Here is a 26,496-nt window from a genome sequence, read left to right as displayed (position 1 = left end):
CATGTCATAAAGTATAATTTAAAGCAGATATCGTTACGGACTATTTTTATTAATTATGGGTGAAATAAATAATTGTATGTAAATTCAACTGTGTTCTATTGTATGCCGTAATGTTACCGATCAATCCAATCACACGTTTTTGACAGTTCTGTCACTAGCGGACGATTTACTTAGATTGTAGCTAGTACACGATAAATTTCAGATATTTCGATACGATACTGTTGAATTTCGTGACTGGAAACGTTTATAGATTTATTTTTGTTTGACGAGCGTTGTAAAGTTATGAAGAATTAGGAATGGTTAAGTCAGTATATAGGTTAGAAATGAATATTTTAAAGTGATTCTATTTTTTGGAGGTAATAAAAAATGGATAACGTTGCGACAGCAGAGTGTTTGACTCTTGATTTTGGTCCTTTTGAAACTGTTCATCGCTGGCAACGTATGCCAGAATGTGACGAATTCGTTGGTGCCAGGTAATTAATTTAATTAATTTAATTTACTACTTGAATTATGTGTTATTTTCTATTTTTATATTTTAAGTTTTTCTTCTCTACAATATGCAACCAACAATTTTGTTACAGCATTTCAATTCCAATAATTGTGCATCAGTGTTTCAGTTATATCCAGCATTTTCCAGTTTCTTTGTCTAACTTTGTCTAAAAGAGCTTGTTTGTAATTGTTAAATGAATATTGTAAATAAATGATAATATATAATTTGTAAAGTTTTTAATTATTACCAATACAATTCTTCTATAAATTAAGTTGCCATAGCGGTTAAATGTAATTTATTACTAATTAAATTTGTTTTGTTCTTGTTCTTTACTTTCTTTAATTAAATGTCATATTAGAAAAAGTTTTGTAAATACATTACTTCAGAAGTTCACTATATTGTATTATACACAGGCGTAGCAAACATACTGTTGTAGCATACAAAGATGCGATCTATGTTTTTGGTGGTGATAATGGTAAAAGAATGTTGAATGATTTGTTGAGATTTGATGTAAAAGAAAAGTCCTGGGGACGTGCATTTGCAACAGGAGTACCTCCTGCTCCAAGATATCATCATTCTGCAGTTGTGCATGACTCATCTATGTTTGTATTTGGTGGTTACACTGGTGATATACATTCCAATTCGAATCTCACAAATAAGAATGACCTATTTGAGTACCGATTCCAAACTGGTCAATGGACAGAATGGAAATTTATTGGGAAGTATGTTTCACTTACTTATTTAATTTACTTCTACTTTCAAATGTTTTTTTTTTCAAATTGTCTATTGTATACTTATATGAAATATAAATTTCGCATTTCTTTCTAGAACTCCTGTGGCTAGATCTGCACATGGAGCTGCTGTATATGATAATAAATTATGGATATTTGCTGGTTATGATGGTAATGCGAGATTAAACGATATGTGGACAATATCATTATTAGTAAGTTATTAATATGCTATATCTAAAACAGAGTGGCAAGTTATTAATTATATTTTTATTATTTTTAGCCTGGAGAACCAAGAGTATGGGAAGAGGTTGTTCAGTCTGGCGACTGCCCACCAACGTGTTGTAACTTTCCTGTTGCAGTAGCACGCGAATCCATGTTTGTATTCAGTGGCCAGAGTGGAGCTAAGATCACAAATAGTCTCTTTCAATTCCACTTTCGAGAAAGGCGGTAGGTTTATAGCTTTGTGTTTCGAAGTTATATTGTATTCAACGGAATATGTCCTAGATGGACGCGAATTTCAACGGAGCATATACTTCGTGGTGCACCACCTCCGCCAGCGCGACGATATGGTCACACCATGGTTAGTTTTGATAGACATCTTTACGTGTTTGGCGGCGCAGCTGATTCTACGTTACCCAATGATCTTCACTGCTATGATCTCGATACGCAAACATGGAATATTATTTTGCCATCTGCTGATAGTCAGGTTCCGTCTGGTCGATTGTTTCACGCAGCAGCGGTAATCGGAGAAGCAATGTTCATTTTCGGTGGAACAGTCGACAATAATGTCCGATCTGGGGAAACGTACCGATTTCAATTTTCGTCTTATCCAAAATGTACCTTACATGATGATTTCGGAAAGTTGCTGAACGGGCGTCTTTTCTGTGATGTAGAATTTATAGTAGGAGATACAGAAACCAAAATACCTGCTCACATAGCTATGGTAGCGGCTCGTTCACAATTTCTTAGGACGCGCATTAGGCAAGCTCGAGAGAAACGAGATAAACATTTAGAGGAAGTTTTTGGAACCGCAGATGTACCGATCAAAGATATGCCATTGTTAGAAGTAAGTGAATTCAGTGAAGTATTGTTGATTTGATATCCATTATTGGGAACCAACAATGTGTTATATTACTACTATGTTATAGGTAAGACTGAAAGATGCTGTCCCAGAGGCATTTGAGATGGTTCTTAACTATATTTATACCGATCGTATCGATCCAACAAAAAGAAGTGAAGATGGGTCGAGCAGTCGTGTCGAAGACCCATTAAGCAATCGAATTGTGCTTCTTATGATGGATGTCTATCGTTTAGCTTTGCAATTTAATATGAAACGATTGGAGCAGTTGTGCGTTCAATATTTGAAAGCAACTATAAGTCACGCTAACGTTTTGGAAGCATTGCATAATGCCGCTCATTTAAAATTATATTTTATAAAGGAGTTTTGCTTGAGTTTCATTGTAAAAGAAATCAATTACAATCAAATTGTAATGAGCAAGGAATTTGAGACATTGGATCAACCTTTGATGGTAGAAATTATTAGAAAAAGACAAATGCCTCAAAGAAGTGTATTTCCTAGGCAGTGCGATCCTAGCACAGGTGAGGTTTTCCAAAATTTCTTATGAGATAATCATTTGATCTTTTTTTGCTTGAATTTATTTACTACTTTAGGGACAACTTTGGAACAGGACATGGAGGCATTTCTTAAAAGCGTGGGCAGAGAATTCTGTGATATAACACTTATGTTAGACGGCGTGCCGATTCCAGCCCATAAGGCCATTCTCGCGGCGCGTTGTAGCTATTTTGAGGGGATGTTTCGCTCTTTTATGCCTGAAAATAATACAGTAAACGTAAGATGTCAATTTTTACACATTTGTTTATTTATGGTTATTAAATATAATTTAATAAAACATGCATCTTTACAACAGATACAAATCGGTGAAATGATTCCATCTTCTGAGTCATTCGACTCCTTATTAAGGTATATTTATTACGCGGACGTTTCAATGCCGCCTGAAGACTCTTTATATTTATTTACCGCGCCAGTTTTTTATGGTTTTACAAATAATCGATTGCAAGCGTTTTGCAAACAGAATCTTGAGATGAATGTCACTTTTGAGAACGTCATACAAATCTTGGAAGCTGCGGATAGAATGCAAGCTGTTGACATGAAGAAATACGCATTGAATCTTATTGTGCATCACTTTACGAAGGTATATGTTACAATATTATATTTATTTTATAAAATAATATGCCTTTTTTATTATAAATGCCATCTTATTTCGTTACAGGTTGCAAGGCTACCAAGGTTAAAGCAATTAAGTCGTGAACTTTTATTGGATATCTTAGAAGCATTGGCTGATGAACGCAGCGAGGCACGAACATGCCAGGACATGGCGAATGATTGCTGACGGATGTCGAGCTCGCACTGCCGTCCTCGTAGTTGGGACTTACCTTCACCCTCGAGCTTTCAAGTAAGTGTGCAATACAGCATTCTAACAACATTCAACATCTTTTATCTCCTGGGTTATGGGTACATGGTAGACGAGTGTCTGAAAAATCTGAAACATCGTGCGCGTATGTAAATAGATGAACAAAATGCGAAACAATTAAGTCGGTATTAGATATTGTGATATTTAGAGTATTTAATTTATTTGTATATAAAATATGATTTGTTGGAAATCTCTTGTAAAGAAATAAATAAAAAGATACTCGTTGGATCGCTTAAAATTACCAGTGTAACATTTACTTTATTCGACGAATATAAGAAATTATTAATAAAAAGAAAAACTAAGAAAATATTTCGTTAAGGTGTCAACTTGTTAATATTACCTTTAAGGATTAATTTAAGAATTTGGTATTAGGTTTAGCAATAAGGATTTTAATTGGGTATTAAATGAAGACACAAGTGGTTAATAAATTATGTACTATATTTTGACCTTGATCGTGAATGATGATAGCACATACACGCACAATCAATACTCTTTTTTTTTATAGTAAATTTAACACTTTAAGCTTAATACAAGCTGCGCAGATTTTGGGAAGGAGAGGATTGAAAGAAACCTTACGTAAAGGAGCTCGTATAAAATCATTGCTCTTGTTTTCTTTCTACATATTGTTGTCTCTAGTTAGGTAACGTTCGCCGACAGCCTGACACTTCACTTCAGTCTCTTGAACAAAATATTGCGAAATAGAATTTGTACTTAAAGTAAATGTGTCACCCGCTCTCGTTTCATGCTTCTCGTAATTCTATTCACGTTCATAAGTCGTGTGTCGATCGAAGCTTATACGAGAGAGTAACGCAATTGTTCATTTTTTTTTTCTTCTTTTGGTTTCTCTACGTAAAGTGTGATTTTTCTCTATGTGTGTAGCCTCTTTCTTTCTAAATGTTCGTACCTGTTTTTTTTATATCATTAACTCACAAAACTCGAACTCGTTTAGTTTAAAATTGTTGCTCTAAAGGCATCTTACTCCAACTATTATAGTCATCTAAACTTAAATCACGATAAATAGTTGTAATATCAATTACACTAGGTAGGCCATTTTTTTTGTTCGTCGCTTAGAATTCTAAATGAACTAGGGTAATATTGAAACATGTCTGTCTCAAACCTCCACGACAAGTTCATTACAAAATGAGATCTAAAAGTTACACAGCTAGAATCAAATCAGTTACAATGATACGGTCGTGGTACAAACTTCACGTTGATTTCGAATGGCCCCAATCTGGAAGAACATAGATGTACAGTATAATGTAGAATCAGATATTTTACATTTCTTATTTTACAAAATCTACTGTATGAAGTAGAACATGTTACACTCACCGATTGTAAAATTGCTCGGTTCATATTATAGGCACAGGGAGTACGAGACGTTCACTTATTCAAGTTGAATCCATTCTCAATTGTTTGAACCATTTTCTGGTCCTGCATGAAAGTGTGTGCAGCACTTGCATACAGATAACAGAAAGGAACATCTTGTTTCTAAACACGACGTATCACGTACACCCTCATCAAATGCAGATGGTCCGTAGCAATTTATCTTTTCGGCAGGTTACTCCTGTATCCCAGTTCTAGTCATTTCTAAAAAAAGAAGATATATGCATCTCCAAACTCTTCGTTTTGTAAAGGGGGTCATTCAAGATCGATAGATAATACAGGACGTTCTATGATCTTCTTTTTAAGTTGAAAATTTGGGACATTTTTCTGCTCTATATGAAATCAAAGGAAAAGAAAGAAGCACGTCGTGGGTGTCTCTATATTGATTTTTAAGAAGCTCTGTTCTGTCATTAACGAAGCACTAGCTGATATGTGCAGTTCGTGTCGTTTGAATATTCGGGAGACGTATAAAATGTTTTAAGAGATTTCATTACTAAGAACAAGCTGACTTAATCATTTTATACTTATAAAACGCCTCGCAACTTCTTTCTCTGACAATATACATATACGTAAAAAAAAAAAAGAAAAAAAATATTAAAAGATACCAAGATTAAAAGATACTGTTATCAAATTAATGCCAAAGGAGAAGATATTGTAATCTTAGATGAGACAATGAACCTTTTCCTCCGCAATGCTGCTGGTCGATGGCATCCTGTGCGAAGGTTCCAGTCTTCTTCGTCTTTCCTCAATGGCTTCTGTGTCTAGATTCATCGTAGGCTGAACCGTCTGTGTCACAGACGAGCTTATGTGTCTCGTTTTAACGAGAGGTGGGTTTCGTGATTGAGGAATCGCGAACGCTCTTCTAAGCGCCCCTCTCGGGGGCGATGGTGGTGGATACGAGATACCTAATAGTATTTTTCCAATTAACACCCTAACTTATTCGGCTTATTTTATTTTTTTATCGTGCTAATGTCAAGCAGTGGAAATTTCATCATTCGTGATTATTTCATGATAGTAGGATTGGGAGAAGCCTTAAAGAGGAACAGGACGAATTATTTCTAAGAATTGGATCAGTGCAGTAGGAAGAAATAAATTAGGCCGACATTGTTTGATCCCTCAATTTTAAATGTTCTATATTCTCCTATTCTAAGTTTCTGTCAAGCATGCACAGTGCTACGTTCGCCGGTGGTTTTCTGGTCACAGCAGATATCTAAGGGGTAAGAAGGGAGGAAAAAGATATACTCCCGCGTGGGTAATTGCTACCTCGGTGCCCTGGTGAAAGCAAAGTGTCCTTGCTCTTTGTTATTTGGGGTACAATAAGAAGCGAGTTTGGCGGTGTCGGAGACACGGTCGAAGTTTGTGGCGAAGTGGCTAGGGTCAAATTTGGCAGCGATTGGCCCAAGCTAGAGTACGCTGGCACTTGGACACTCAACGTGTTAGGCGTCGGCGACTTACTCAGCGGATATCGTCTATTATCAAATTTGTTAAGACTAAAATAACGGTCAAACATTGGTCAAATTGCATTTAAGACACTTGTGTTATTTGCGAACATTCTGTGTCGTTCTTGTTATATTTACCTTATTTGTAAAGGTCTGTGGTTGTGTCCAGAACTTTCACCTCCTTCTTCCGACGATACGCTCGAGGCTCGCGGTGGCTCACTTGTTTCCACGCTGACATTTCTGCTCGCATTGTAGCTAGGCAGGAAGCTGCTACTTCCCGGTGAAACGCCTTCCATCTCTATGCTTCCACTGGAAGGTGTTTCATGACTATTAGGGCTCGCAGAGCTTTGATATCCCGACCTGACCTTACTTCACCTGAATCTGTTAATCAGGCTAGAATTTGTACCTGTGACTGTGGGCAAGGCTGCTCACTCTCGACGCTCTGCTACTTCCTCGAGGCGTTTTCGGTATACCCTCGCATTCTTCTGGTTCGAATTCAACGTCGCCAAGGAAGGTGCTCGGTTGTCTACTGACTGTGCCCAAATTCATCGTGTTGCCAAGTGGTGGCACTTTCATCAGCGCGAATTGCTGCTGAGCTTTTCTTATGGATTCCATCCAGGACTAAAAAGTAGGACACGTATAATTCTCAGTTACAACTTTGAGAAGAAAGTTTCGATGTTCGAATGTTGTGGCTGAGGAAGCATACCTTGGCTAATTTTGATTCTCCGGCGCTGAGAACCAGAGCAGCTGATGCCGCCCCATACTCGTTCAGATAAACCAAGCCTAAGCTACTTGGTTCCTTCAGCTCGTGTATTCGGATGCGATCGATGACGTACGGTTGTCTTATAATCTTCAAACCGCCCCCGACGGTGCCAGTCAGCCCACTGGACGAGGTTTTCTTAGTCGACGGTTTGCAGATCAATAGCATGTCTGTTAGTAACAGCACATGTACTTCCATCTATAAAAAAGAAACAAAGTGCAAAGATTATCAATATTATTTAATATTTTTTACATTTTTACAAATGTATGATCAATCATTTACCTTACTACTAGCGGCATCTCTCAACTTCAGGTCTCCTTCGCGAAGAAGTACTCTTAGGCTGTCTTTCGGACAACCCGGCATTGGAACAGTGGTAATGTCAAAAGTGCTGTGAATTTTAATCAGTTTCTCTAATTCTTCGTCTCTAGATTCGACCACGTCATAACTCTCTATTCGAGACGCGGCACTGGCCAACCGCGCTGTTTCCTCGTTCCTCTTCAAGGCTGCGTTCACTGATGCCACGAAGTCGTCTACAGATTTGATCTGTAACATTTAAAATTATTTGTAGCAATGATACAACATTATTAAGGAAGTATTATCACATTTTTCTTACCATATGCGTCAATTCTGCTCGTTGTTCCTCGTTCTCCGTGTTTTTGTGAACAGCTTTCAAAAGGAGAGAGTATTTCGTCAGCCTCTGCATAGGTTTCACCAGTATGTCAAGCAATTTCAGTCGATTGCAGTCCTTTTGAGTTTCACACCACTAATAAACATAGAAATAAAATAAATCAGAAAATAAAATATTCTTTTATTATACTTCTTCAGGCTGTCTTTTTCCAACAATGAGTTTCTAAGACTCTTACCACTAGATAGACCGTGAATAGCTGATTATCATTCAAACGGTCTCTGCAGTATTGTTGACATTTGCTCTGCTCCGCGCAGTATCTGGTGTAAGGTGCGAACGTTTGCTCGAATGTTTCGAAACCTTGCAGAAGGTGGCCAGGATCGAGCGGTTGTCCAGTGGTCCTCGATGTATTTACCATCACTAGAACATACTCAGTCCAGAAATAGCGATTCGCTGCATAGATCTCAGGGATGTTGCTGAAGAGCTTTGTCCTGTCGACCTCGTTCAGGATATTCGAGGTCTGCAGGCTGCAGAGGCACGCCATAAAGAGCTATAAATTGATTGAAACAATAAAGATTTGATATCTTTATACAGAGTTCGTGTAAAAATATTTTATTAGAATACTTACATCTGTCACAACCTTTAGAGTCTTTATGTAAGCTACCTCCGTTTGAGCTAGCTCCCATAAAGCAGTTTGTTGTTGCTGTTGCTTCTCCGATAGTTGATCCGAGTTTTGAACGATATCTCGCCAGTCGTGTTCTAGATTGTACAAGACTGCGACAAAATTCATTTTCAATGTTTAGTGTTAATGCAATTGTAGTGTTAATGTATTCTAATGCATATTCGTTAATTAAACTATGTCGTGTCTATTGTGTATCTTTTCAGCCTGGAACATTTCAAGACTACGAACCGATGACAACGCCCGCACAAAATCGAAATTGTACGTCCACGAACGGCACATGAGCTTATCGAACGTGACTGTAAAGTACTTTTACTCGATCGTATACATCGTTTACATTGTATAAAAGAAGAATCGTCGACAAGTGATATAAATATGTATATTGAATGTTTCGCAGTGAAAGATAATTTATTGAGTACAAATATAAGTTTGTTGTACAGAGCGTGTTAGTGTTACTCCTTTCCTTAATTATTCGTCGTATCGTGTTACTTTAATCGTAACGATCCACGAATATATCTAGTTCTAATCCGATATATTAACGAAGAAATTTCTCACCATCTTCGTTAAAATTGAGTTCGTGAGAAAGTTCGGAAAGTTTCGGCACGCCATGTTTGTTATAATCGTCCAGCTGAGCGGTGAGTAGATCGAGTTTCGTGCCTTTGGTATTGGTGAAGAAGCCACTCCATCGCTGTTTGCTGGTCTTGGGCCCCGCAGCCCCAGCGGAGCTCCGACCAGACGTAAGCGTGGTGTTGCTACCGATCTCGGAGTCGACGCTCGAGTCTTCCGTCGAGACGCTGAAGAAACGACCGCTGCGACACCGACAACTCTACAAAACAGACGCCCGATAATTTGTCTTTAACAGTACGACAAGAATAGTACCAAGAATATCGTATGAAACCGTAATTCGAAGCTGTTCGAAGATGTCCGATCACTTAACGAACTCGCGGTCGAAGAAAGTAGTTGTCGCTAGCAATGGTCAGACATCCAAGTTACTGCCCAATTTGGAGCGAACCTTCGAGATACATGCGGTTTTCGTCGCCTAGTTTTTAATATTGCGGCGCAAGAACATCTGTTGTATCGGAAACACAGATATAATGTCTGGCTAAGCGGCGAAATTACAACAATCCCTTTGTACAACGATAATAAAGTTCAAGAAGTAATAAAGAGCCGTTTGAATTATGTTAACGCGATGAGATGAATCGGTTCTGATCACTAGACTGCAGCTGTTTATAAAAATTTCTATCTCTGTGAACACAAGCAAAGAAATAGAATCAAAGCAGAGATTTATTTCACTCGATAATCAATAATTACTATACTTTGGATATTTTACATATTAGATCGACTAATAAGTTCCTTTATCCTATCTCTCTATAGATTTGTATCTTTCAAATCAAAAAACCCGGATTCGTGTATCTTTAGATTTTTTCAATAGTTTTTATAATATACTTTGAAATGTATACAGTATACAGTGACGAAAGACGAACGAACTTATCATTTAACGATAATACATACTTTTGCACTTCACAAATTTCTATAAATACATAAACATCGACAACTTACTGACCAGGCCGAGCAATGTAAGGGACAATCAACCATTATCGGGTGTCTATTTCCAGTTTGCTAACAACCATGGTAACACGATAGACAAACAGAGAATACACAATGTCACTGTACCGAAAATTGACGAGGGAATCGCGTTCCAGCTACGTGGACTCATTAGAATCTGGGATGCCAGCGTAATAAGAGAATCAGTATCAATCGTCGACCTCCACGGACATTGTTCGTGACGTTCGGGTTCGTTTCGTAATTTGTCTTCTGCTCAGCGGGTCAAGGTTCAAGAAATCCCCCGATGTCATCGTATTGTCCGCGATTATTAAAGCCACGTAGTCGGTGGCTATATAGTCGATCGAAGATTAGGAGAAAATACGGCAATGTATGTCAGCTTTTGCCCCGGCGCACAATGAGGCATCGGCTTCGAGCCAATATTAAACACCTTGGAAAATGCGCTTCTGGGGAAATTACAGCACCTGACAAACGATTCGTTTGAGGGCATCCGCGCTAATTAAAAAAATCTGAGCCGATCGAAAAGGAAGGAGCGGAGGTGGGCGTCGAATGATCAGAATGGTGACTCGGGAGGGATGAGAACGCAAAGTGAAGAGAGAGCAAAAGGTTGTTCTCAGCGATCGACTCTTCAGCCGCTATTGGGATGCAGGAGGCGTTCAAGGTTCCATTAAAGGAATTAAATGGTATTTCTTTCGGATGTTACGAGGGCAATCTTACCCCGCTTGCTTTTCTCAGGGAGACGCTCTGGTTGCTTCTCTGGCTCGACGACCTCGAGTTCGATTTGTCGTTGTCCTTAACTGGAACAGAAAACGAACAATCGTGTTTGAATGCACTTCGAAAACTAAAGTTCTCCGTGAGATATACAGCATCGTAGTCAGATTCTTTCTACAGCCATTTGGCATTTACTTGCATCTCGATCGATTCGACGAGGGGAGAAAAGAAAGATCGAAGGAAACGACGATTACTCTCGAAACTTTATTCGTGTAGCTGCGAACCATTCGAAGAGATTTTTTTTAGCCGATTTAACGATAGAAAAATTGCTGACAAAAAGCGTGTACACGTAGCAGTGATCGTTAACATTGATATCCTTGATTGATAAATACGCCTGGAATTCCAGGAATTACATTTTATGACGACAAAGTTTATTTTAGTTGAAACAGACAGCGTGTTATCGATGTTCGTGACAATCTCGCATGGCGGTCTGACCAGTGACGGACGTTTCCCACTCTCGTTCAAGCGTTCGACTGTATCTGATCGTGCGTTTTTTCCTCCCCTCGTTAGCGTGTATTTGTGCGTGAGGCAGGGAATGTTTCGACATAACGCGCAGAAGAGTAACTATTAAACCTGATATTCATCGAAAGCTAGTAAATAATTGCGTGAACGTTTGTTTGCGCGTTAAAACCGTTTGCGTCAGCCACGCGACGTTTCTTTCGGGGGCTCTAAAGCTCAAGGACGCGCCGTTCAAGCCCCTACATTTGTCACACGTGGAATTCTAAAAATATCGTCGATACCTATCGTTACAGACCAGACGATAAAAGAAAGCAGAAACTTTCAAGTTCTTCCCTTTTCGTACATTTTAGATAACGAAACGAAAGACTTTCGTTAGAAATAATGCTTAAAAAGCTGCTTATCTAGAAGTACGCAGTCGCCCTGATGAAAAGTGGAAATATGGTTGGACGAGAGTCGTCCGAGAACAGAATTTGATTTTAACAAGGTATTTCACCGGCTGTTTTCGCTAAGAGTCGTAACGTTATAGCGTTGCTACGCGAGCCGTCCATCCGCGTTTCTTCAACGCCAGAAACTACGAGGAAAATAACGATTTTGAGGTTTTCTTCCTTCGAACAACCTTCAGCGTAAAGTCATTCCGACCGTGTTTCCTCCAACTTTCCTCCCAGGTTACGAGTTCACTTTATGTTTCTACCTTTTTTCCAGTTCTACTCCACGCTTCTCTTATCCGTTGTTTCGTGCATAGGATGAAATACTTCGAGTATTTTCTCCAATTGAATTAAACGATGTTGAACAACGTTAATACGAGACTACGGATCGCTATAGAAATTCCCATTGAATTTCCCCAACGATAACTGTATCGTTGCAAGGGATTAAGTTATGGGTACCGTTATGCGTGGCTCCCATTATAGCTACCGGTCACAATTAATCAAATTAAACGTGCATTATTGCTTCGTAACCAGGTATCCGTTCATCTTCTTCGTATTTAATATCGTCCCTTCGAGTCCAAGTAAATAAGTTAGAGATTTTTTTCTTTATTAAGCTGCAAAGTAACTGCTCGTATAGTGTTACATAGCTGTACGTTAGCTTTTACTTCTCAGCTTCTTATATTATAAATTTATAATAATATTTCTGAAGTTACAGGAAACTTCAAACGAAATTTGCAGAAAGCTCAAGCTTGGAAATTACATATTTTAAGAAAACGGAATACGCGAGAACACGCTGCAGTATCAGCTACATAAAGTAAAGTTCTTGTATTTAACGGTCGAGGTAGTACGTGTTTTCTTAAATTCTTTATTAGATCGACTCTATGCGAGTTAAACAAGATTGTATGTGTATCATCTAAATCTTGATCTCCGGAAGTTACAACTACATTTTTCGTATCATCAAAAAATCTTTCCGCATTTTTTATCCGCGTTAGAATGAAGTATAAGTTGGAACTCGTTCGTGTTTTGAAAAGGAGGTGAAGTCCGTCGAGTGGCTTCGCGTTCTTGCGAATTCCTTTTAATATATGCGCCTTCGAGGGAATCGGTCAAATTAATGAACGCGAATTATAGCCTTGTATACCCTTTCACGATGCTATTTATAGCTTTTAGGACTTTAGTCTATGATTCGTCGCGTGATACGCGCCCATAGGAATCTACCATCGGGTTTTCCTTCTTTCCTTTTTTTGTTTAATCGTTACTCTATATGTTGCTGGTGGAATACCGTGTTTTAACCGGAGCGGTGATAAAAATCGAGGGCATTTTCGAAATCGATTCCACGCGTCGGAAGGGTGGAAAAAGCTCGATATAAATAATTCCTGTCAACGATTCGAACATTCTCGCCCTCCTCCCCTTCACGTGCGACATCCTCTTTTGTAATCGCGCAACTGGAAACAGAAATGTCGATTAAAGTGGCCGAATTGCAAAGGTAAACGCTTTTAGTTTTTATCTGTGTGATTTACAAATTTGTTCAAATTTTCTGCCAGTTTTTCTTTCCTTTAGAGCGTTGCATTTTTCGTTGTCGAGCAAAAATACAAAGATACGCAGTTTTGGCAAATATTTGATTCGTAAAGTTTTGCGGCTTTTCGTTTCGTTAATCACGCGAAATCTATCAACAAGGATTACCGTTAATGGATACCGAAATACATTCGGACGAATAAAATTCGATGTACAGTGGCTGACGAAAGTATTCCAACATTTACTACGGAAGACTTTCATGAAGATGTTATTTTCGTTAGTTTGTAAAATTTCATTAGCGCTGTAACGAGTGACGATTATCGAGATTACATTGGTAAAATATCGAATAAATCTAAAAATCTACTGCAAGACATTTATTAATATCATTAATATATTTTCCAAAAGATTAATACCGAGCATAAATAGTTATCTGAAACGTATATTTGCTAAAGATTGTTTCGTGAAATGGTCGAGATTTATTAACGCGATAAATAATTGATTCAAATACTCTGGTAATTTGTATCAGATCTGTGCTTGCAGCAAATATCCTCTAATTTCCACATACATTTCGAAATTGTTTCAAGTTTTACCAACACAACCGTGGCAGCCAAGTCTCGTTACAATGATACAACGAAACTTCAAGAAATGTTTCTATATAAGTTGGAATATTTTCAGGAATATTTCAAACAGTTTTATTCCGAGTTCTAAGTAGAATGATTCGATTATTCTCAGACAGAGCGTATCTGCGTTTCGATCAAAGTTTTTCTCCGAAACGATCTGTTTATCGTCAACTGTGCAGCTTTATCACCCGTGTACACGCTCCACTACTATCGTCCATGCGTATATACCTTTTTATGGCCCTTTATTATCGATGAAAAGATGGAGCATCTCACGGACACATTTTATCCTTTTCGTCCCCAGTATCGAGTTCAATTTCCTTTTCCCGTCGCGTTGATCACGCGGATGTACACGGACCAGCAAACTCCACACTCGTAACGGAGATGACGCAATTACGATCGCGTGTTTATATCGATGACTGGACGATCAGGTTCATTCGGACCGTTTAACTTATCAATTTCACGGCAAAGGTTCGTCGCGTGCACGGTCGTACATCAATTAGAACCGGTTCCAATCTCGTGCACACTGTCATGATCCTATCTGCTATCAGTTCTGCATGAATTATTACACGATTTGTACGGCCACTCCCCGCTGAACGTTACCTTTAACTCGCGAAGGTTGCGGCCCAGCGTCGATCGCACCAGAGAAAGCAACTGTTTCTCGGGTTAACGAGCAACTTTCGTCTCTATGTTCGATGTTTCTTTTAATAGCTCCGCTCTGTTTCGAGTATAATAAATATAGCGTTATCTGCGTTTCCGGGATATCGGTTGCGAAATTTTCGGCGAGTGAGAGTTCGCGTGGACGACCAGCGATAAAGAACCGAAGCGAATGTTTATGTTACATCGTTGGTAAGAGAGGAGACTGTTATGTGGCGATTTCACTGAACGTCGAGTGTGCGAGGTCTTTAAAATTAATACTTATTACTCTTAAGAAGATTAGCGAAACTAAATGGAACTTTATCGTTGAAATTTTGCATTAGGTAATATGTATCCGATAAAGTGTTCGGTTCGCTCGATTTGGCTGGCTTCCATTTTATTTTCAAAGGATATTTTCCATCTGGATTCTATGCAATGGCTAGTTTGCCTCAGGAACCAAACTGATCAACGATCCATTTTGCATTAGTTTCTTAATTTTATCGCCTAAGTACATGATCAATATTCAATCGCCAAGGAACAAATAAGCCTAAGTACACGATCAATATTCAATCTCCAAGGAACAAATAAGCCTAAGTACATGATCAATATTCAATCGCCAAGGAACAAATAAGTTACTTCCATAAGTTGGTCCATCGCAAGAACATTTCATAAGTAGCAGTAAATTCCAAGGTAAAATTCAAAAGGCAGTATTTGTAAGGTCATCGTCTTCCTGTAGCTTTCAATTTATGGGGCCGATCAATGTGGCTTCCTTCTGAACGGTTCATTTAACGAACAAACATCTGTCTGCGATCGTTCACATATTTACCTGTTATCCGTAAGTGTTTCCCTCCAAGGCTGGAAGTATCCGTGGTGAGAATCGGTAATGGCTGCGAGAAGCCATCGAGGACCTCGACCCGCGACACGTCGACTCCGCGTCTCTCGCATGCAGCGTTCAGCACATCCCTGTAATAAACGTTTCATATAGCTTCGTTCCATAATCCCATTTTACACAGCGAACGATCGAACGTTCTGCTCGAAAGCAACTAGAACAACAACAATGAGCTACCACGCCTCCGCGTAATGGCCTCTCGACAAATCCCTGGTGCAAAAGTAAGTAGCGTGTTTGAATCGTTCGCGATACATCGCGCTATAACGCGTCCATAAAGGGCAAGCAACTTTCATAAGATTATATTGGAAGCTCCACAAGAGATTACAGCGCTATTACGTATTTAACGGCGATTATTAAGCAATGCCACGAGCTAACTCTTCAAAGGGCTCGCTCGGGCGTGGCCTCGTCTCGAGATATCCGCTAAATACGTGTGGCTTTCATTTCCTTCTGAAATTCTCTCGAATTATCGCTACTAGCCGCCATTTACGACTACGTAAATTCGTCGATGTTTCATTTGTTCGTTATACGCTCGTGGTACTTCCATCGCCTCTCCATTCTTCTCTTTGATGCGATAATTACTCGACCGCTCGTCGACGGAGCGGAGCAAAAGTAGGCCGCGGCGATTCGAAGTAAATTTGGAAATTACACGGAGTAGATTTAAGAATAAATTTTTCATGAAGAACATCAAAAGTGTGTAGTGGCTTACCATAGGAAACTACTTCGTGTCCATGTCGTACGTGTTATGTAAAACATGTTGAGATTTCGTTAGTACTGTAACGAGACACGACCGTCATCATTATTTCGATTAAATTTGAAATCAATCTGAAAACGTATATAGAAATTACGAGATATCCATTGGCGACGCATATATCTAGTAAGAAATTAGTATACACCATGAACATGCATTTTAAGCATATAATAAATACGAAATATGGTGCCTCTGAACATTCAGGTTAATTAAAATCAATATAAATAATTGCCTGTTACGGTACGCTCGAGATCTCTGTTTATACATACTCGCACTAAATAGCTTGTAATTTCTATATATATTTTCATATCGCTTGCAAACTTTACCAATATAATTACGATAGTCGAGACTCGGATAGCGCTAATGAAATTTCAAAGCGTTTCATAATATTGTATATTGATACTGTAAAAAATATTAATAGAATATCACGGAGAATATTGTACGAATAGTTTAACAAATTATCCAGGTTTGATAAATGCAACGAACTTACGCCAAGTATGTGCCTTTCACAGCTGGCAGAAGCTCGTCTCGGTCTAGGCCGCTCGAATCATCGGGCAGCTCGAAGCTAACGCTAAAGAACTCGCTGCTGGATACCTGAAAAATTGATTTCCAAGTTTTGACTGATTGGTGCAATTATTTGGGCAAACTTGACGACATAACGACGTTGGCACTAGCGCCCGACTGTTGAACCGAGAGTTCGGCACCGAGTGTCCAACTTTGGATTACAGTGCGCGATTCGAAGCGAAGCTCGAGAATACTGCAGAGCTTGGTGGCAAATTTGGCGGCAACACTCCAAAGAACTTGGGAAACTCTTTGACCTATGTAAGCTCGTGATTGCTTCTTCAGCCGAATGTTTCGAAAATTTGCATACCTTGTATGAAAGGATAGACTTTCGATTTATTACGGAGTTTCACCTCGGAAATTCGCCGTGTCGGCGCGTGAAATTTTAACGTAGATTAATTTTCAGCTAATGCATGGCGAAAGGGTGTTCGTAGTTTGATGTATGACAGGCAGAACTCGACGTTCGGAAAATTTGGTATTTTTAGTGACATTGATAAGCGACTGATAAGCAATGCACGTTATTGTCCATTGATATTTAGGCTTGCAAATTATTGCAAACGCGAGCCTCTCAGAAGCTAAAACAATCAATTGCAGCTTCTGTCATTTTTTCAATTTCCATAGAGAAACGTTCTTCCATGTAGTGATAATGTAATGAAAATTGTAATCCTTTGGCCGAATTGCATTGATCTTGAAAGTGTCGAATTACTCATGGGTGGTAATGTATGCCTAACAAAAATGCTGAGTGCCCATCCGAACTGGAAAGCCTCTCTATGTTGGCTGACAATGACAGGCAATAAAATACGAAAGGGCTTTCATTTATGAACCCGTTGGCTTGTACATGGGAAATGAGTCGCGCTCATTTGCCACGACCTTTTCCCTGTCACTTAGTTTTACAATCGCCCGTTTTATTGCCGCTCGTATTTTCCCCATTGCCGTTTAACCGATACATTCTGTCGTTCTTTTCTTTTCCCTCGTCGAGTTTCGTATCATGTCGCGGATGGTTTTACCAGTGTACGTTCGTACGATAGTTCTCCACTACTTTCAAAGACGCCGGACCTTTCGTAACACATGTACGCCGTTTATTTTTCATGGCGTAAAATTTTTATACGTCCGCCTTTTATGAATTTCGTGTTGCACGAATAACGTGTTAGGAATGGATCTTCGCTCGTAAAATCTTTTGCAATGTCCTGGTGAAAAACTATTTGCAGAGAAGAATCGTGCATACATTTTACAAATTAATCGCTCCGTATTAGTTGCTCTTATTAGTTAATTTTAAAATAACAAGTTTAATAATTGAAGATTTGTCCATAATAAATTTAAACCAAGAACAGATCGTTTACGATTAAAAGATGTGATCGAGTTATGGACTAAGGAGTTCTAAAATCGGATATAAAAATCTTACGCCAGATGGGCATAATAAGCTGTTTGAATTCTAGAATCAGCAGAAACTTTCACCTTTGACTTTCCTATTTTTTCTTCTCTACGCTTCTTTATCCTCTTTTCTCTTCTTTGTTCTCTCCATTTTTCCTATCCTTTCTCCGACAGTTTTTTCTTTTCTTTTCTTCTTCTTTATATTTCCTCGCACTGAACTGTCGCTTCTGCCTTCCTTTTCTCTTCGTCCTTTCCATTTCTCGTTATCTTTTATTTCTCTATTTCTCTCAATTATTTCTCGTTCCATCCCTTTCTCTCTTATCACAACTGTAACAACCGTACAACAGATGTCGCTGGATTTTGGCTACTGTTCCATGTCTAAATTGCATTAAACGATCTTAATGTCTCTCGGCTGTTTAATTAATGTATCGGGGGCGGGCAGCCATGCCTTGGAAATATCCCCATCTTCCAGTCGAATGTAATAAATATGAGCCGACAAGTAGAATGGGGCCGCAAGTGGCCGGTCAAGTAGAATAGCGCGCGTGTGGTCGAACAAACAGGACAAGCCCACATAAAGTCAATTTGTAAACGACGCTATTGTTTTTATTGGTGTAGCTTGTCCCGAAAGCGATGCAAAACAACCGGGAAGCTTGTGTAAGTAAAAAACATTCGTTTGAAACAGTGCTCGTTTCGAGTTATATCGAGTTTTCTTCAATTTCCAACCGGATCTCTAATTACACGAGTTCTCTCAAATTTTTTGAGCATTTTTCAACAAGGAATTTCATCAAACTGTAATTACATATATTGCTCTCTGTCGAAACTATTCGTGTATAGGAGAAAAAGCTGGATCAGTTTGGCACATTCTCACGAACACAACGCTAAAGAAATGAAATATATCAAATATCACAATATTAGATTGCAATATACGAAACGTATGCATTTACCGAAATGTGAACACCGCCTCTTAAATTTTCTCCTATTTAAATTTTCTTCTATTTAAGCGTTATCGACCGCTTTAAAAAAGGAAAAGAAGAAGAATTCAATTATGAATTAAGGTTTTAAATTAGGAAGAGCATTTTCCCACTTTTTCTCTTCGAACATTTTTTCCACTTTTACATTTTTTTTTTATAAACGCATGGCATTCGATTGTCAATTTCGTTAAATTCCATTGATCGATATTCCAACGGGGGCTTTCGATAGTCATTGATCGTTAAGAACCAAGAAACCTCTTACACATGTGTATATCGTTGGAAAATTCTACGAGCACCATGTCTTTAGTCTCTAGGACTTACATCTGGTGAATCGATAATGGCGAACAGACAACGTACCTGCGGTCCGTTTGCATGTAATCGATTCGGCCCTGAGCCAGCGAACGTTTCGCCGATCCCACGGGGGCAAATGTCCCGTAATTCTATCAGCGATCATAAAAATAAATACGCGTCCGTGATAAGTCTACAAACGCGATCGTTATGTTCAATCAGTTTCTTTCAAAAATTCCTATTGGATAACGATGATTCCATGGACGTGGGCGATGATGCGATGGCATTCGTGGAACGATAATGGAGCTAATCATAGGAAATTGTCCATCGATGGAGTTCGACTGACTGTTTCATTGCCTGAAATCGATCATCCTTTTTTGCCACTCCCTTCTTGTTCCACTTCGAGCATCTTTCCTCACCCCGATAGTTTCTTACGTTCCGACGTATTGGCTTGCCATTTTTTACCACGTTGCCAACAGAAGTATCGAGATTACGGCCCATTATCGCCACCGAGAATGTGCATTAATATCTATCTCTGTAGTTCGTATTTGTTTTTCCTTTCCCTACAGATATTTATTATTTAGTGGTAATGCAATTTTCGCAGTATTAATGTATCGCCTTTGTTCAGAAACCAAGCAGCCAGAAAAGATAAATATAATAATCGTGGGTGGCGACGTTAACGAAATGGCAAACGAAGAAATATTTTCTTGCAATTTGCGATCATTACGCGAGAGCAGCGTACACTCTTCTATACGTTAAAACGCAATTTCCTCTCTGTACGATTATTCAGGCTATTTTACATAATTGGAGACAAGAATGGAGTTGTTCAACATGCAACGTCTGTAATATCGATTCTTTTCCATCGGCGAAAACGCCGAAACGACGTCGAGCCGACAGACTTAAGTGCTCCAATTCTCTTCGAGCTAACCGAGTTTCCCGATATTTCTCTCGGGCCTGGGTTATCATAAACGGACAGCAGCGCCGACGCCAGAGTTTGCATAATATCTCGCGATCCTTTCTCCGCTTCAACGACAACTTTGCCCACACTCTTTGATAAGTCCTCGCGATACTTAATAATAAAGCTACGGAAAGGCCATCTGTGCTCTCGACAAATCTCGGCTGATCAATCGTCTCGTGTAGCCGTACTTCCAAGTCTCCCTGCAGAGCCGTAGGGAGGATGAAAAAGATTGTTCCATTGTCCTTATCGAAACTTTCTATTCAATTGTTATTTCGTTTTATCTCGTGATACAACCAATTTAACATTTCCCAAAGTTCCATCTCAATATGTCACGTGCAGTTTCTATCGAAAGTTATGGAAGATTTTACTAGGATTACACTTTTTGTCGTCTGTAACTTCGGCAGTCTTCTCTTGAAAGATTTCTTATCCCTTTCGGTAATGAGTTCCGTTGAATAACTTTTACAGGATTCGTTTCCTCTCCGTGTCTCTCGAATAAATTTTGCAAATATCGCAATGAATAGTAAACGTTCCAGTTACCATTAAAATCTGACGAAGAATCGGCAGATTGGAAAATAATGCGTAAAAGATTGCGTGATATTAAAAAGTGATTTGTCCCAAGACAAAGTCAAACAAGAACCATTAACACCCTGAAATGTCAGCTTTCAAGGATCCCCTTTACATAGAAATGCCCGTGTCGGTAAAGAAATTCACGAAAACGTATCTGCACCATCAGAGATTCGGACAAGTTTCAAGACGAGCAACGTTTCGAGTGTATTTTCACAGTGGACACCTAGTTTGTCGGTGTCTGTATCTTCGCTGAACGAAATCCTCTGTCCAGAAGGGATTAGAGGGAAAGCACCCTCGGCAGAGACACACCGAGTGGCAGGTGTTTGACGGAGATCGGTCGCTTAGCAATTCAAATGGTAGCTAGCAGCGACACGGCCCTGTCTCACTCGTTAGCCGCGATGGAAATAAGACGATAAAATGTCTGGAGAGGCGTTTCGTGAGTCGCGTAATGCCAACGATTACGAGCCATTTACGTTCCCGACGAGTCTCGTTTCGGTCGGCTGGAATTAATTGCCAGCTACCCTCCTCTTCGCCACCCTCACTCTCTGATCCCTTAATTTTTTCTTTCGTATTACTCGAAGGGCAACCAGCGCGTAATTTCATTTACCGGCGTGGAAACTGCCGCCACCCTTGCTTTCAATTTTCTCCTCTGTCCTTTCTACTCGGTCGTGGACCTTCTTTGTCTCGTCTGCCCTTCGATTTTTAGGACTCCTTCGTTTGTTTTCAATTTTCTCTGTCTGGATCTTTAATCCGGAATTCTATCAGACTTGGATACGCAGCGCTGAAGCGATTAATTATGAAACTTAATTATAGAACGCGAGCAAAATCACGGTGCTCGGAATGCTATTTATAGGAAACGATGTATGCTTGGCGGAAGAGATAGAGCGAGGCCGTAAATTAGAGTATTTATCAGTGACGTTCGTTTGTGTCGTATCTCGTGGAAGTACCTTAAATATCAACAGTCATTTGCGAATTGAAATAAGAAATTTCTGTATAATACGAACGCTACAAGGGAAATAGACGATAAGTTACGTTTTACGCGTGTTCTCCTAGATTTTCAAACTCGACGTCCAAACTCACTGAAGTCTAAATTTCATACCGAAAAGATGAAAATGGCAGACATACAAAAGAAACGCGCAGGATGCTAACTGCCGTTTCAATTGCTAGAAGCAAAGTGAACGATACTTTTCTCTCTCTTCTCATGCGCTTCTCATTCGCTCAATTAACTTTACGCTGAATGCCTGCATACGAACAATGGTCGCATCGCGTACATACTCTGCAAAAAAACTGTTATGAGAAATTCGGAACTTCGGCGGTTCCGCTGTTAACGTCCAAGCGATTTTACGGCCACGCTGTATCGTTATATTTTAGAGGTCGCGCAATTTGTTCCGCCGTAGAAGCTGCGAAACAAGATTCACTGCGTGCTCGTTACGTTTCTGTCGCAATTTCATTGTCTTTTCGCTACACTATATCGCGTCAGCGTTTGGTAATTTAAATAGAACGAATCGGTTTCGGCTATTCGAATTGGCAGCGATTGCCACGATCACGAGACGCGTTATTTCGTGTAACAAGATCTTTCGTTATTTCGTTCCCGTTTCAACGACGAGCTGCAGATCCGGCGTAAGCGTTGGCGAGCTCGGCTAAAACCTTCAAGGGATCGAATTTAAGTCCTTTCGGCTTTCTCACGCTTTTCATTCTCCTTTCACGCCGTACGTCGCCATAATAAATCCTCCAACCGCACCAACTTGTTATTTATGTAGTGACTCGCGGTTTCCTTCTCAACGGATTTACCGAAGCAGACGATTCCCCTTTCCTTTTGGCGAAACAAACATAAAACGACGATATTCGTGCTCTCGAGACACGATAAAAGAGGAAGCGAACCAATACCGGGGCTGGTTGGTTCAAAAGATTTTTAGCGAGGTCTGATCTTGTCTATGGTTTACTTCGAATGGACTACTTTGAGCTACAGTAGTACGTGTACTCTTATAGTCAGACAGTAAGATAAATTTCTTCTCTAGCATGTGTACGGAATTGTTTGCTGTTATTGATCGGTCCGGGAAACAACACCGACGGATCGTAAAGGTTACGTAAGCCCGCGATATCCCTAAAATTAGGACACGTTTTAATTGTTATCTCGTAAATTAGGGCTACCTTTGACTCGTGTTTCGTATCCGTACTGCCCAGTAATTATCGTTGTTTAATAAACATCCTTCCTCGCAATATTTTCATAACAAAAAGTAGCCATTTAGCTACATGTTTGCGTGTTAAGTAATTAGTGCAAAGTTTAACAACTCTAATTTATTACAAACTAAGTACATGACTACGGCATAGACAGCAGTAGGCAAAAAAAAAAAAAAAAAAAAGAAAGGATTTAAAATTCTTGCATTAGACATTTTTTGGTATATCGATAACAATCCTCTATTCTCCAGTTCTCTACTTTCAGTATATAGGGTATTCCATTTATTTTATTTGGCTGAAATATCTTCGTTATTTCAAGTAATAAGAGAAAGAAATTAGCTACGAAAGAAGCAGAGTTCCAGTCTTCTTCAAATTCATCGAATGTTTATTTTAAAATATAAAATAATTGGTTTCTCAAGTAATCCATGTGTTTAACGAATTTTAAAATCTTTTCTATGCTACCATCTATGTATTTAAAGAAACCATCGTTACCATATTTCATATATATTGCATATTTTCAAGCCTGCAACTTTTATACGTAACATTCTCGTTTATTATTTGGAACAACGAACGAGATAATAGAAATGAACGCGGCTCTGTGCCTCATCAAATTTTCATTGTTCTCATTGACATTTAACGATTCGTTGTTAAACATGTATACGAACCTGTGACCGAGACAGCTTGTGCCGGGTGCGATTCTGGTGCGCTCCCTCGACGGACGACGCCGTGGGTACGAGAAGACGGGGATTACTTTCGACGTTTTGGGGGTGGTGCTGTAATTGCTGAGGCTGGTAATGGTGGTGAAGATGATGGGGTTGCTGTTGCGAGGGACCACCCCCCAGATGGTGCTCCCCCGTATCCAGCATTTTGCTGCCCAGAGCGTCCAGCTGGGTCAACGACCTCGAACGCACCTGCAATCATACAACGTGACATGATCTTTCCATCACTGTCACCGGAGCTCCATCATATTTCATCAAATATTTCAAGCTATTTATCACCAATCGATCCGTTAAAACGTACGAGAAATACAGCATGGAACATGGCTGTTGACTCAGGAGCTACGGCTTGAAAGTAGAACACGAGCGTATTCGATATACTTGCTGTAGAAGTAGAATACGGCCGTTTGTGGCCAGGCAAACAGGAACAGGAAGAACAATATTTGGATTGAGGAAATGAAAATTGGGTCGCGTATGGTATGTCGTAGGAGGATCCCGTTGAAAATATCTTAACAAGGTAGCTGTAGTAAGTCGAGGTTGCATACAAATTGTTTAATAATTAAAGGGCTCGCCAAATCCCCGGCAATCTGGTTTAGGGACGTGGCAAAAAATAAATTCGATGTCGGAGAAATTTTCGTGCCGGCTAACTGGGTCACTGTCGATCGACCGGTTTACCAGTATCGATCATCCTTCTCGAGGGCCATCGTTATCTCGATCTAGTCGGAGCATTCTTCCATGCTTTTATCTAACCCTTTTTGTCCGTTTATCCACTCCGGTTAGACCAGTCTCGACGCGCTGACTTCGTTCGATCGACCTGTTTCGTGGAATTACTGTTGATTCCACCTCGTGGAAAATGGCCTCGAGTCGTTCGCCAAGCTCTGTTCTCTCACACCATTCGCGGCGAACCGCGGACGAAGCGATACAGGGAAGATGTTAATGGTTTTGCGGCATAACGATCCGATATTGATTTCATCCACAGGGAAACGCGAGTACTAAGTGCAGCGCGTACCGTTTCTAACTTCGAAATTACGGTTGAAACGATACCGGCGGCGCATGCTGACCGAATACCATTGACGCTCGTCCTAAAATCGAATAGCACGCTTTAAAACGATATCGAGCGTCGAACCATCCTCGCGCTAAGGAAATTGCTGTTATTCTTACTTTATTTTATACTTCATTTTTATGGGACATCCACTTTCTTTTTTCCGAACATCGAATCTCGTACGAATTGGTACACGATCTTGCAGTATCGGTAATTCACTCGTTAACCAAATCCAAATAGGGCGAGACGGGGTTGTTTGAGTTCGAAGGATATTCAAGCAATTTGGCTTGTAATTTGTCAAATTCGATTGTAAATAATTACTCTTGGTTTATTGGCACAATTTGTAGCGTTTCTAGTCGGTCAATTCGATTTGAAGACTATTGAGATATGTATAATTTTGTGTATGCGCGGCGTCTCGAAAATCAGATGAATGTAACTGTGCCGTTGGCAGTGTGGTATGGAAGATGGTGAGACAAAGAAAGTGCCGAGACGCGTGCAAATGTATATCGACGAAGATCCTGCAAATCGTTTATTAAATAGATCTAAAACTATTTTAATATGAATTCTAACTGCAACCTTAGTGTTCCTTTACTTTTATTTCGGCAATTAAGATCCACAATTTTCAACAAAGACAATTATTTATTATGCACTTTTGCAACAACCTGCTTTCAATCGGACGTCAAATGAGGCAACGAAAGGGAAGATCTGGCATCGGTTGATAGACACAGTGTCATTTTTCAAGAATAAAGGAAGGCTTTATAGATTTCAATAAGGAAGAGATAAAAAATATTCAATATGCATCAAGAATGCACCCTATCTTTCTTTCATGACAAAAACTGAACACTTCAGAAGCTCGGAAAAATGACTTGAAAGAATTCATCGCTGAACTTCGTTACTTAATTACATATTAGTTCTATAAAGATACGATACCTTGAAATTTGCCCAACTCTCTAACATATGTATGTATAATATTAAAAAATTGATCTCAATTTGCAGAGATCTCTATCGCTTCGCAATAAGAGTGCCATCTAAATGGGGGTCGGCAGATTTACGATGTCTCCGGTTAGAATACTCTGCAGATTTCGACTGGGAATTATATATCGTCGAAATTGAATATACGATGCTGTAAATCGAAGTCTACCGAATTCGTTGTGATTTAGATACAGCGATACGAGTCGGACGACAGTAGTATATGACGTAGTAGGTCAGACGTAAGTAGAGTAGCGTACGTAGGTGTCCGGTTAGGGAAGTGGATCGAGATGATACGTAGTTTGAAGAAGGTATTTCTATCTGTCAAAGGAAGAAAGTATCCAGTCATAAAATTTAAGGAGGGATGGTGTAAGGGAAAATGAAAAATGTATAGCGCGTCGTAGGAGAAGCAACCGGAGGCTGAAGAATAGGGAATAAATAAAAGGTTTCCTTATCAAAGATCGAAAAATAGCAACGGTGGAGAAACGAGTTATGGCTTCGCGCGAGCTTTCCATACGAAACCGGTTGTTAAGGTTTACAACAGTTTTTCAAGAATAAGAAGAACGGTCGCTGTAACTGTAAGTCAGACTTGCAATAAATTAATCGAAGATCACGCTAGCAGTATCGCGTTAGTTACCGTCTACGATAGTGCGATT

The 26,496-nt window shown here is 39.5% G+C and overlaps 2 protein-coding genes across 11 annotated transcripts in view; one reads left to right on the top strand and one right to left on the bottom strand.

The window, feature by feature from the left end:
* The first annotated feature begins 331 nt into the window (after positions 1-331).
* On the top strand, positions 332-9,041 carry LOC117235855 (leucine-zipper-like transcriptional regulator 1). Its single transcript, XM_033498292.1, has 10 exons — positions 332-473; positions 904-1,212; positions 1,319-1,433; positions 1,502-1,668; positions 1,726-2,287; positions 2,370-2,820; positions 2,893-3,071; positions 3,150-3,434; positions 3,513-3,695; positions 8,806-9,041. The coding sequence occupies exons 1-9, from the start codon at positions 367-369 to the stop codon at positions 3,630-3,632; spliced, it is 2,295 nt and encodes a 764-aa protein (XP_033354183.1). The 5' UTR covers positions 332-366; the 3' UTR covers positions 3,633-3,695; positions 8,806-9,041.
* Positions 4,134-26,496, bottom strand: part of LOC117235853 (pleckstrin homology domain-containing family G member 5-like) — an 82,979-nt gene continuing 60,616 nt past the window's right edge. For 4 of the 10 annotated variants that reach the window (XM_033498282.1, XM_033498281.1, XM_033498284.1 and 1 more), the window contains 16 exons: positions 23,779-24,024; positions 16,710-16,813; positions 15,409-15,545; positions 10,880-10,959; positions 9,155-9,425; positions 8,549-8,694; positions 8,159-8,470; positions 7,909-8,058; positions 7,578-7,838; positions 7,242-7,493; positions 6,942-7,156; positions 6,674-6,862; positions 6,357-6,586; positions 5,775-6,001; positions 5,043-5,300; positions 4,134-4,944 (listed from right to left, as the gene is read on the bottom strand). In XM_033498282.1, the coding sequence (XP_033354173.1) occupies positions 5,295-5,300; positions 5,775-6,001; positions 6,357-6,586; positions 6,674-6,862; positions 6,942-7,156; positions 7,242-7,493; positions 7,578-7,838; positions 7,909-8,058; positions 8,159-8,470; positions 8,549-8,694; positions 9,155-9,425; positions 10,880-10,959; positions 15,409-15,545; positions 16,710-16,813; positions 23,779-24,024 (2,826 nt within the window). In that variant the 3' untranslated portion in view covers positions 4,134-4,944; positions 5,043-5,294. The remainder of the gene's footprint in view (positions 4,945-5,042; positions 5,301-5,774; positions 6,002-6,356; positions 6,587-6,673; positions 6,863-6,941; positions 7,157-7,241; positions 7,494-7,577; positions 7,839-7,908; positions 8,059-8,158; positions 8,471-8,548; positions 8,695-9,154; positions 9,426-10,879; positions 10,960-15,408; positions 15,546-16,709; positions 16,814-23,778; positions 24,025-26,496) is intronic. The other 6 variants (XM_033498289.1, XM_033498291.1, XM_033498283.1 and 3 more) reach the window with 5 other exon arrangements.

Source organism: Bombus vosnesenskii, unplaced genomic scaffold, assembly GCF_011952255.1.
Source record: "Bombus vosnesenskii isolate JDL3184/JDL3185 unplaced genomic scaffold, Bvos_JDL3184-5_v1.1 scf7180000013328, whole genome shotgun sequence".
NCBI lineage: Eukaryota > Metazoa > Arthropoda > Insecta > Hymenoptera > Apidae > Bombus > Bombus vosnesenskii.
The sequence above is the reverse complement of the archived record's forward strand: the minus strand, read 5'-3'. Positions and strand labels throughout refer to the sequence as shown.